General features: G+C 35.4%; 1 protein-coding gene across 5 annotated transcripts in view; it reads right to left on the reverse strand.

The window, feature by feature from the left end:
* Positions 1-189: 189 nt before the first annotated feature.
* ARL13B (ARF like GTPase 13B) overlaps positions 190-12,656 on the reverse strand; it is a 33,257-nt gene continuing 20,790 nt past the window's right edge. For 2 of the 5 annotated variants that reach the window (XM_085077024.1, XM_085077014.1), the window contains exons 5-11: positions 10,599-10,704; positions 8,700-8,902; positions 7,575-7,668; positions 6,276-6,492; positions 5,819-5,935; positions 5,305-5,373; positions 190-2,319 (exon numbers count right to left, since the gene is read on the reverse strand). In XM_085077024.1, the coding sequence (XP_084933150.1) occupies positions 2,243-2,319; positions 5,305-5,373; positions 5,819-5,935; positions 6,276-6,492; positions 7,575-7,668; positions 8,700-8,902; positions 10,599-10,704 (883 nt within the window). In that variant the 3' untranslated portion in view covers positions 190-2,242. Of the gene's footprint in view, positions 2,320-4,527; positions 4,574-5,304; positions 5,374-5,818; positions 5,936-6,275; positions 6,493-7,574; positions 7,669-8,699; positions 8,903-10,598; positions 10,705-12,656 lie in introns of all 5 variants that reach the window. The other 3 variants (XM_085077035.1, XM_085077055.1, XM_085077044.1) reach the window with 3 other exon arrangements.

The raw sequence follows: 12,656 nt of genomic DNA on the forward strand, positions 1-12,656 counted from the left end.
TACACCTAACTTACCTATCAATACATTCTCAATTTGATCACATTTCTCCTGCAAAAATATGCAAAGGTTCTTTCTATAAGGTCTCTATTTTGTACATTTTAGCAATGTAAATGAGACTTGCAGCCCTTAAATATTTATGTCTATACTTACTTCCAAAAATTGTAAATTTATGGTAATACAGGAAACATGTTGATGCTTTGCATTAGTTTTATTCTATACATAACTGTAATCTTGAGCAAATAAAAAGTCATGGCAGTATAAATTACTGATAAAAACCCCACCATAGTAAATAATTACAAAGCACATTAATAAAACGAAAACTTAAAAAACATTTTTTGAGTACTTTGGTCACATACTAGTAAAATTTATTTAAAAAGCAAAAATCAAAAATGATACATGTGTCCACACACACAACACACAGTTCATATATAAGCATCAACATTTTCATTTCTCAGATTTTGTTACCACAGCAGTGTTTAGCTTTATTTTTAATAAAGACTTCCATTAATTTATTTTAGGGAAGAGGGAAAATAAAAGGGTAATACATTCCTAAAAGCTGTAAAAAAAAAGTCTGCAGAAGTAGAGTCTTTAAGCCAAAACCTTAAGTGGTAACAGTGCTAGTGTTAGTAAAGTTGAGACTGCACATATAAATTTTTGTGCAACCTCCCCTCCACTCAGAATTGTGTTTGTCTGAAGGGAAAATGACCAAATCCTGAGAACAATTCAACTGAATCATGTTACAGTATTGGAATACAACAAAAGTATTCTCATGCTGGTAGTCCCATAGAAATTGCTTTATCCTTTCTATAAACTAGCAGACTTAGAGGAACAAACCTCTCCAGCGACTCCAACCTTTCCATCTGCCACCCTATTCTTTAAAAATCTTAATAATTCCATTTTAATATGGCAGATGTTTGTACAACTCCTTGCTGTAAGGGGTGTATGGCAAAGATTTCCAATACCAAAGTGCTGAACACATAATACACCACATTGTTTTAACATCTAAACTCATTTGGTAAAACCATGTTATTGAAGACAGACCATAATAAAAAACTCTCAAATACTGCTTGTTAAAAAGCCCTAGGAATGGGGGTTTCATCCTGTCTGTCATTAAATGGCAGAAAAATGAACTTTTACAAATACACTATTTGTTATCTCCAATGTAACAGTAAAACATTTAAATAGGAATATATCAAATTGTAACCCTTGTTGTTTAGGTATCACTTGTATGTGATTTTCAAAATGTAAATAAACACAGTATATGGGAGTATTATATAAATCCTTAAAAACCCAGGGTTTCTTCAGTTTGCAAGATTTTATTTTAGTTACTGAGTTATTTTAGTTATTGAGATTAAAAACTGTTGAAGCTCGTTCTGCATATTGTTTGATTCAGTTTTCCACCAAAACTGATGATTCAATTAGTGCAAAATTCTCACTTTGTGCAATTTTCTCATTTGTTGTAGTAGACAATACAGTATTCAACTCTATTTTTTCCACAGAATTTATTACCAATGCCAAACTCAGTTAACAAAACAAAGAAAACAGATAAGAAAACTTCCAGACAGTTCAAATAGCATTATTTTGTATAAAATTTCTTTTATTTTTTTCCTTCTATCTTACCCCCTGCTTCAGATTGCAAGAAATATGAAATATGTAATGTAATACCTAAGAAAAGGTATTCATACTGTAAGACAAATATAAGAGTCAAACACATTTTATTTTTATGCTCTTGACTATCAGCTTTCTAATGCTTCCTAGGTATCATTTTATTGGTAGTAGGTACACAGCTTCACTCAAACTTTCAACTCATTTTATAAAAAGGTAGAAAAATATACTCAATATTTGTTTAACCTTTCTATATTCACCCTATCATACAGGAATCTTACAAAATGCTTTAGAATCATTTTTTCCCTGAAAAACTACCAACACCTGCAGAGCACCTAGAGAAAGGTCTTGGTGGGAATGTACAATCCAGTAGTATGGGATCTTGAAGGTGTTTTTCTTCAGGCTTACAGCCATGTCTTTTCACAAGTAAACCAAATAAATCCTGAAGAAGAGCTGGTGATGTGAGAAGTAAATTACAAAGTCTGACCACCTAAGTAAAACAGGATGAACTCCATGTTCAGTTGTCACCAAGTTTTGCAACGCACTGATGAAATGTCATTTTAAAAATTTCCCATCAAGGGGAAAAAAAATGATAGGATTTTTAAAGTATGTTTTTTAAATTCTCTTTGTGCTCCAGTTAAGCAATGATATCATGGGTATCACTGTTGGGTCTTTGGCGCAGAGTCAGCGGGGGCAGAGGCTTTCCATAGAAATCTGTGGAAGAAATTCCAGAGTAGATAAACACATCAATCTGTCACCTACCGCCTACCTTCCTCAAAGAATGTTTACTAAATCCTTGCTTCCTGAATGAAACCAGGTATTCCACAAGTTTAGAGCTAATTCCTCCAAGCAACTTTCAAAGCTGGTGCTAATTAATGTCTAGAGATGTACTGGCTAAAAGACCATTTAATTACGTTTTGTTACACATGCGTCAGCATTTGCAAGATCAAGCCCAAAGGTGATCTGTAAACATCCCTAAAAATAGGAAAGGAAAAATCCAAAGTGTACAAATAACAACTGGGAAAATGAAGCACTGAAATTTGTAGGTTGCTGTAGTCAAGGCTGCACTGCAATATACTTTTCAGTAACAGTAAAACTGCAGCATCCAAAATTTTGAGACCATTTTTACATATTTATCGTGCAAGCCATAGCAACTTTCTGAAAGAACTATTTAAGAATTTTTATATAAACCTGCAACATTTCCTTTTGTCAATAAAGGAATTTAAAGTGGTAAAATGGTTCAAGACAAAATTAATAAGTACATCAGAAGAGAATAACAAATGTTCTCAAACATCTGTAATGGATATAAAATAAGAAACCCATGCAGACTGAAACATGCAAAGCACTTCACAAACAAAATAATATGGAAGATGGTAAGAGGAAACAGGTAGAAATCAAGAAAAAAAAAATAAAAGCAGCTTTTTGAAGCATTCAAATCTCAATTTTGTTTATACAGACCGCCTCTTCCCCAAAAAAGCCTTGATGGACTGCCAACACAAAATTCAGCTTTAATAAATCATCATTTCCCAAGAAGAATATATCCCACTTGTTCTACCGATGCAATAACTTCTGTTCAAATTGCATTCCTGAGCTAAAATTAACAAAAGCAAACAAGCTAGATTACACTACCCTGAGAATATGTGGACATGTCTGTAGGATGAAGGTTTTAGTTACCCTTACATTGAATCAGCAAAATTAGAAACACTTTTATATTATTGTTGTCAATGTTTTCATTTCTATAGCACTACAGTTACAGCAGCAAAAAAACTGCAACAAACGATTTTAAGGTCAATGAAGGTCCAATTCTGAGGTCCAATGGATGGTTTAATTCACCAGTTTCTTGAGGTCAGGCAGACCACTTTAGGACTGGCAGAGAATTTGACCTCCTATCATCAAAGAGGTTTGTCATTCTTCTAAACATATCCTCCACTGACAATAAACAGATGCCCATTACCTAGTGTTGTGCCAAAATTATTAGCATGACTGGAAAAACTGCAGTCTTTAGTGAATATAAGTGTATAATTACAGAGTTTGAATGTCTGAAAAAACTTTTAAACCCACCTTTGGATTTTGGGCAAAGCTGGGGGAAGGAAAAAAAATCAACACTGATTTATTTCTCTGCTGAAGGGACAACTAAAAAGAAGCAAATTTTCAGAAAGAGAGAATTCAGGGATTATTGTTTAAAAAAAATAAAAATCAAAGGTAGGTCCCACTGGTCTTAGGGAAACTCAAATGAGTTTCCAGCCAGGAACAGGTTCTCAGTGTGCAAAATATGTAAGAATTCATTGAAAACCACTGTTGTGTGCCAGAAAATGGGCAAGGCGACCTGGGAAGTTCAATCAGTGCAAGATGGACTTGGCAGTGCTGGGTTAACAGTGGAACTCAAGAACCTTAACAGTCCTTTCCCATCTAAATGACTCTACAGATCTCAAATTGACAGAGTTAAAAAAAGAACCACAGCTGCTTTAAGCAAAATAAATAAATGATGCTTCTTATCAGGACCTAACTAAAGGTTTGACAGTGCTGGATTATGCATGTGAAAAGCTTTTTTAATTTATAAATTGTATTTTCCTAATATATGTTTTCTTGCTAGGATTTGCAAGTGTGAATCTTGTGAGTGGTTCAAAACTCCTGCAAAAAAGAACAAATCTCAGCACAGAGTAAGGAATATCTTGAATTCAGCTGCAAAGTTCTGAATACTTAAAGTTTGCTCTCATACCTCTGGTCAAGAGATCATTTCCCTACCAACATATTTGCCATTGTTAGCTTCCAAAATTATTGAATAATTGTATTTATTTTACAAATTAACACCTAGCTTAAGCAGGTTTTTTTCCCTCTTTGTCCCACCCATGCTCTTGCTACAGAACTGAACACCTCCCTTAGGCACAGATAAAATTGAGTTCCTTTTCTTCCCCTCCCTACCTCTTCATCTGGCTTTCCTTTCTTGCCGCCTTCTCTCTCTATTTGCCTTTAAAAAAAGAGCAAGATTGGTTTATGATTAAGATTACAAATCACATTTTAAGCACCATTTTCATTCCTGTGAGAAATAAATATTTTGGGGTTAAGAAATCTTATTTCCCCTTCAGGCATCTTTTGAGCCTTTGGCAGAAAAGCTCCTTGTTCTTGTGTCTCAGATGTCTCCAAATTCACTTGACTTTTCAAAATTTGAAAAGCAAAAATGTAAGAAAAATGAAGAAACTATCATCTCAAACTCAGGGAAAAATGCAGTATCAGCATATGAAAAACAATCTTCCATGATCTTCCAAAACCAGAAAATAGTCATTTGTGAAGCAAGAAATCAACACTCTGCTTATTAAACCTTGATATTTCCAGTTAGAAATTTTCATTTTAAATGCAATATGTATTTGGACTCTTAAAGTAACTGGTCCCACTACTCTTTGTAATGTCATTTTATAATTTTTAGGTGCAAATACCTTCAGATCATTAACAACTTCTGATATCCCATGCCACTTTAAACTTTATAAGGGAACTGGAGAGAACTCATTCTTTTTCCTAATAAAAAAATCAGACTTGAAAAATCAAAAAGATGCTTTCTACTAAGCAAAAGGGAAAGGTTTTGGGTCAATGAAAATTGGAATTTAGAAATGAAAAACAGAGGAAGGATGAAGTGAATGTAGAAGCAAATGGACAATGGAGAATGGTTTCAAAAGGGACAAAACCCAGAATACTTTGAATTACCAGGATGATGAGTTTCACCCAGAGGCTCAAGTTTTCGAAGTCTATTAAGTTTGGGAGTTCCCCATCCAACTGAAGGAAAACAAAGACTGTCAGAGCATTCCATGACTGCACTGGATTATTTTGAACTGTACAGCAGCCAGAACTCCTTGGGAGAAATCAAAGCATTTAGAAATGCCCAAGTATGTACTACATTGAATCCATGGGGAATAATTATGAAATACTTTAAAAATAAACTGATTGACCTTAAAAAATTGATATTTTTAACAATTTCAGGGAGCAGGCAAGTCTCTGACTCTTTTTTTGGGAAAATAAAATTCCCCCATGGAATAGGCCAAATCAATTCTGCTGAAAGTTTGTATCATGAAGTGGGAATCTGCATCAAAGATTTTGTAGAGAGGAAGGTTTAGCAGCTCCCCTCTGCATGAAGGCCAATCCAGTTTTATCATTTACAAGTGAGACTTTTAAAGGATTACCAACCACAAATTGAGACATCAATTACTGTTTTTACACTTACCTGGTGGAAGAGCTGGTGGTGGTGTAGGATTTTTGGGAAGAGAGTCCTCTGAATTAACAGGTTCTACTCTGTGGCCCCTTTTTAATTTGGGTTTTTTACTTTTTTTCTTACCGTTATCTACAGCAAACAGAAATAAAACATTATATATTCTACAGTTATACTCAGGTAATAGCCTAGATAAGATTCTAATACCATTGCTGAGGAGATACATCAGAGTTTTCAGTCCAAACTTAGACACAAAATTATGGGAAATGTAAATCACACTAAATTTTGCTATAGAAAATAAACTGTAGGCATAAAATATATGCAAACTCTATGTTTCCATAAAGAAATTCAACTTACATAAACTACTCTTTTCAATAGATGACACTGATGTGTGGCATCATGAAAAATAATACAGACAGAAGGAAGAAATGTGAAAAATCCCATGGACTGACATTAAAAGCAGCAGTTTTACCTGAGTCAAGGCATTCTGAGGCTTGCTGGTCACTCTCTTCTGCATGCTGCAAAAGCTGGGCAGTTGTAGAGTTGGACCTTTCCAGCCTGCTGTCATTTGTGGTTTGGCTACTGCTACTTGATAAGAGGTCCTGCTCTGCTTGGGATTTCAAGACAATTGTAGCCTTTTCAGTCTCCAACTTTTGCCTCTTCTTTTCCTTTTCCAGCTGTTTTTCATTCTAACAAAAAGTACAAGGTTTTTTAAAATTACTTCTAGGGCTGTAAACTGACTAGTAAGACAGGAAAGTTCATAAAAAACAAAAATATTCCTAAAATATCCTACATATAGGATAGAATTTATTTTCAGATAGATGAAGAGATTAAAGTTCCAATGTCCTGTCCAGAGGAAGTGAGGGGGAATTAATAACAAAAAGACAAAAGGTTAGAAAACTACTTTTTTCCTCCTCAATTACTTTTTTTTTTAGTGTGTTAATTAAAAAAAAATACAGATGCACAGAGCCTAAGTCTCCAGAAAATGCTATCCCAGTGTAGATAAACACCTGTTGTGTCATACAACCTCAGTGACAGGCTGCTTCACAATTCTCCATTACTAAATCCCCATCTTTGCAATATTCACTGCTGCACCTTGATTTTCTTGCTTTGTATTTTACTACTAAATGTATTATTGTGTAGGTAGCTGCCTTGACATGTTCTGTGGATATGGGTGCTTTTGTCTTGGAGAAAAGCAAATGTTTGAATTACTTACTGGAAAAGTTTACGTGTTTCTTTAGATTATGTTATCTCCAGGCAACTGAATAAAAAAAATATGAACTCAGAAACACAGGTTAAGGATACTTTAGTATATGAATGTGATTTTCATCTTTCAAAACTAATGAAAATTCTCAAGAGTCTGTTTTCAACTGAAAAGAGGTTATGCTCAGAAGTCTAAATAGTTGAAGAAGTCAGGGAGATTTGATATGACTCACTACATCACTAGAACACCTCACAATAAACTAACAGACCTTGAATATTTTCCACTTCTGAATCCCCAAGAGTTTAATTAGGAAACATGTTCAGTCATGTGTTTACATTTATTTTACTGTGTCTACAAAACTTTTGTCCCCAAATCAATAATAGAGGTTTTCTTATCAACAAAACATTGATTCAATGCACACAAAACAAGACTGCCAAGATTAAAATAAAAATTTAAAAAGTGCTGTGCAGACATACTTAGGACAACTCTTTTAAATTACCATTTTCTCTCTCAGACATCTGTTAGTGATAGTTCTAAACCTATCCAGACTCCCCCATATTCTCCTACCTCAGAAATTACAGTAGATATAGGCTGGAAGGGGTTTCCACATTTCCCAGGCTCAGGGTCTTCCTCTTCAGGTACATTTCCTTCTTCTTTTTCCCTTTGGCATTGTTTTTACATTGTTTCAGTGGTTTTGTGGGGTGTTTTTTTGGGGCAGGGGAAGGAGAAAGGGGGAGAATGAACAAAGAATTATCAAGAAGCCATAAATTTTATAGAGAACAATGTCAGTCCTCCCCACTACACTCTCACTGTGGCATAAACCCACCACAATCCAACGTGGTCAGGAGGTTTTGTCTGTGTAGGGGCATTAGGCAGACTTGGAACATAGCAATTTTTTGGTAAGTTTATGAATTATATATGAAGACCATGTCAAGTTCCAGCTGTTTAAAATGTACTTTAGTCATTTACTTGCTGAAGTGAACCAAAACAGCTTCACAGCCACTTCTCACAGTAAGTGAGACTCACAATTCTCTGTCCATGTAAGGCAGAGCACAGGACAGGGGTGCTCAGCAAATATTTTAAGAATGCCCCAGTAAAATGATTCACATCAGTCCTTCACAGGAACCACAGCAAGATGCTAAAGACCAGAAAGGGCTCTGAAGGGGAGCAGTAAATCACTTGTCCTGCTGCCCCTCACTGCTTCATCTTTAGTTTCTTCATGCCTCACCTGTTGGATATCCTGAAGTTTATTAAGCATAGTGTTGAATAAATGTTCCTATCTAGCCTCTGATATTGACATATGGGTTACAGAGTCTAACTGAAGTTAATGGTTTATTTTAGAACACACTTGAAGGTAACTTCAGATTAAAATGAATTATTCATTTATTTAATGAATATATTTCAAAATTATTACATGAATTATTTTTAGGTCAGCCTTCTGTGAAGTTACATCAGTAAGGCCAAATTTATCCCACAACTACCTTGCAATTCTCCTTTACAGTACATTTCCAGCATGGAACAAATCAATTAAAGGGGGTGAATAGGCAAAAACTTGTAGGCCTTAAAGAAAAATTCCTGGCTTGTAAGCTTTAAATCCTTGTAACTTGGTTCCCATAAGATCTATGTACAGGAATGAACCAAGTATCTTAGAGCAGGAAGGAAGGGATGGAGTAGGAATTACAGACAAAATACCTCTCTTCCCGTATCCTTCTCACTCGCTCAGCTCGTTCCAGCTTCTTCTGCTCTTCATATGCTTTTTGCTCTGTAGTGTCTCTCTGGATGCGCTCATGTAAGGCATCAAAATCTTTTGCTATGATATGGAGAAGCCAAAATAACCCCTTTTTGATTGATTTATCGATTTTTTTCCCACAGCCCATGATCGCTGAGCAAGGTTCCTGTAAATATATGGAAAAGGAGGGAAAAAAAATTTGCAGTTCAGATGACATTCCTTGAATGAAACCAAGAAATTAGCTGAACAATTACTGTTTACTGTGAAGCTTGCAAAATCATGAGAAGTATGGGTTATAAATAGTCCATGGTGTATTTATCAGTCAAAAGGGAAAAATCTGAGGTGAAAGAGAATCAGCTTTACTTCAGCTCATGAAAAAAAATTCAGTATGTCCATAAGCACTGCAGGGATAAATAATTTCTGTGCATTTGTCAAAAAAGCTGTCAAACCAATTCAATTTTTTACATCAGAACAGGCATTGCACCTCAACTGCAGAAAAACTTGTCATTTTACTCTCAGTAGCAAGTGAGAGAAACATGATCTAGGCAAATCTACTGGAAGTGAAGTGCAAAGCTCATTGAGAAAATAGTTATGAAAACACAATTGGTAAGAAAACATTGAAGGTCCAAGACTGGTTCCTTTGAGGTTAAAACACTTCAAGGAGATAGGATAAAAGCCTTCAAAAACATAAAGTGAAACTGCAAACAGGAAAAGAATAATTTCTTCTTCATTTTGGCTACAGTTTGGCTACAAAATATAAACATTTAGAAATATGGACTATACAGACATATTAAATAAGAAACAAGGAAGGTCATTCTCACTGACACTGTCCAACAGCAAGACAAATTACGCCTTCCATTTGCTTGAATAATTTGTGGGGAAATTTAAAGATGCAGTAGAAAACTAATTAAGGTTTTCTGGTCCTTGCCAAACTTTAAATCTTATTTCACAAGGCCTCTGTATAAACTGACCTCATGAGTCATCCTAGTGAAGGAATTTGGGACCATGTTTATCTTAAAAGAGCCTGGTAAAGAAGGTGCCCATTTGAGCATGAAACATTCCTAAGAGTGTGTGATCTGGTTTCTTTCCCAATTATACACAAGATACAAATAAAGAAAAAGAAGAGCACTTTACTGGCATATGTCAGAAATGAAGCAATTCAGAAGAATTGAAATATACTGGTATTTTTCAGGCCTTTTTTTACTGCTATTTTTCAAGAAAGTATTTTTGTCAAACGAGTTCCTTGGAAAAAACAAGGATAACTTGTAATTTTGATTTTTATGATTGCTGCATGTGCATAGTGCAAAGTGGACTCACTGAAGGAAAGCACTTGAAGAGTCATGACATAATAAACAGAGCTATGCACTGCTCTAACTCAAGTTCCTAGAGAAGATAATAGTAATATCTAGTATTGCAAATCTCCCTAATGAATTAAAATTGTTTTTAAATTTTAAACCCAAATACGAGCTGAAATGGTTTTGTAGAACTGCCTTCTTATTTTGGTTAATAACAGCGTAACTCTCATTATCTTTCAAAATGTTTTCTACTGCCATCAGAAAGACTGTTGAAGTAAAGTCATACCTAAGAAACTGGTAAATTAAACAAAGGCTTAAAGGAAACTTCAGGGACTACTGATTTGGATAAATAATCTGAAATATTGACCAATATTAAGTAGCCTTCATGCAGATTTCTGGGTTTGGCTTCCCCCCCCCGCCAGCCCCGTGATTTCCTGCTTATTTTTTCTTAACAGGACAGTGAATATTACATCGATATTTCAGTTTTATGCTATATAGCACAATTTCCTACCTTAATGGAAGCTTTACACAGATAGGAGAAAACATAGCATCTTAGAATCTACTTACAATTTGACAGAGACACTTGTGTTCATTAACCAGCTTTTCCAGAGACAAGGACTCAATCACATCTGCTTCTGACAGAGCTCCTTCTCTGTCCTGCTTATTTGCCAGCCTGGAGGGAAGATCAAAAACAACACTCAGCATCCTGACACAAGAGAGGCTCTCAGATCTCCAAAAGCTGAGTTTGTGTCAAAAGTAGGAACAAGAAGGGGAAGAGTGAGACAGAAAAGACAGGATGCCTTACTTCAGCTTGAATTAATTACTTTTTCTACTTAATAAACATGTTAGTCTGTGCACCATTTTGATCAGATACTAACATTAATCACTAAGGTGTGTAGTAGTAATTTAATAACTATTTCTAGAGAAAGCAATTGTATTTATAGCTAAGAAGATGGACATAAAAGTGGATACTGTTTTATATCTAAAGCAACACAGTACAATCTGTTGGAGTCTCTGGATGAAAGTTCACAGTTTTGCAACTTCCCAAGCCACGAGCATTTCCCTGTGTAAAAATGCTTCAGGATCATCTCAGCTCTGCTTGCTGCCCAGCATTTCTCTCTGATGCCAAACAATGTTTTGAACTTGCTCTTCCTAAGTAAAACTGAACATGTAGAGGGAGAAACTTGCATGATTTGCTCTAAAAAACTTATTTCATTAAATAGAGGAAAGCAAAAAAAACCCACAAAGCTTGCCAAAGAAGTATTCTGTAAGATGAAGGTCATTGTCTTGTTACTTATATATGGTAGAAAAGAGGACACCAGAAGAAAGACAACCTTTCAGGAGTATAAAAATACAATTCAACCTTATTTTGGACTTTCGATAACAGAAATAATTCAAGTTAAGTGCTGCATAGCATTAGGGAATATGAAATCTGCACTTGCTTCTCTCTAATAAAGGAATTCCACTAAAATACCGTTGCTCTGAACTGTAGCAACATTTCAATGACATCAGAATTCTGATTCAATTTTCTGGATAAGAAGACAAATATTTGGCTTCCATGAGTTCAGTGGCAGGTTTTGGAATCAGATATCATAGCCTTCCTCCTGAAATCTCAAGTCACTATCATTTAACTCAAAGTTTTTAGGGAATGTTAGGCCAAAGCTTGCACACTGAATTTATGTTAACTCCTTGCTGGGAAGGAACAGTGGTAAAAATTCACTCCACAGTTAGCAGAACTTGTGAGCACTTCAGTTTGATCTAAGACTTTATTCTTCCCTCTTCTCCAGAATCCCAGTATGAGAGCTTCAGTTCTTAATTATTTTACTCCCAAGAGAGCTTTTAGCTTCAAAAACATTAGGAAAAAAGTTGTGTTGTATCTACAGCTCCAAACCCCACATTCCTTGTAACCATTACCCTCATGAGCTACGATTCATTATCTGATCTTTCATCTTTCTTTTCACAAAGAATTTGTTTATGAAGGAGACCATAGAAAAGCAGCTTCTCAAATGTCCAGTCTCTCTCGGTCTTCATCATTCTTAACTATTTGTGGTCCAAACCTTTCAAACTATTCACTTATTCATGATCATCCTGAGGATAAAAATCCCTATGTTCTACTGATAATCAAAAATTTGCTGGCTTGGCCTGCAGAGCTAAATAGAGCTAAGGCTCTTCTCCCTGCCCTTCCTTGATAATGAATTCCCATTTCTTAAAGAGAGTGCAGTACTTAGTATGATTTAGTGTAGGGATTCCCAAACTGCTCCTCAGTGCATACACAGAACCTGTGATATTTTCAATATGCTTATGTTACTCTGGCACTGTTTCTTCTTACTAACCAGCTAGAACAAGACTTGTCCCCTCAGTATCGAGCTATGAAACCAAAGCTAAACCAGGGGAAAACTGAGATGAAATTCAAGAAAGCTATGGAAAGTAATTAAAATACTGGAAACAATTTTATCTCCACTTTTTTTTCTCCCCCACAAAACCTATTTTGTTACAGTCTGAAAGTCCTACTGTGCAGCCCCTTAGTCTCAAAAAGCATTCCTCAGCAGTGCTGTCAATTCATCTAGATCTAATTGAAGGAAATATTTCTGAGCAGTGTTTGTTGCCACAGCCTATTCCTTCCTC

This window comes from Lichenostomus cassidix, chromosome 1, assembly GCF_008360975.1.
Source record: "Lichenostomus cassidix isolate B80296 chromosome 1, HeHo_3.0, whole genome shotgun sequence".
In the NCBI taxonomy this organism is placed as follows: domain Eukaryota; kingdom Metazoa; phylum Chordata; class Aves; order Passeriformes; family Meliphagidae; genus Lichenostomus; species Lichenostomus cassidix.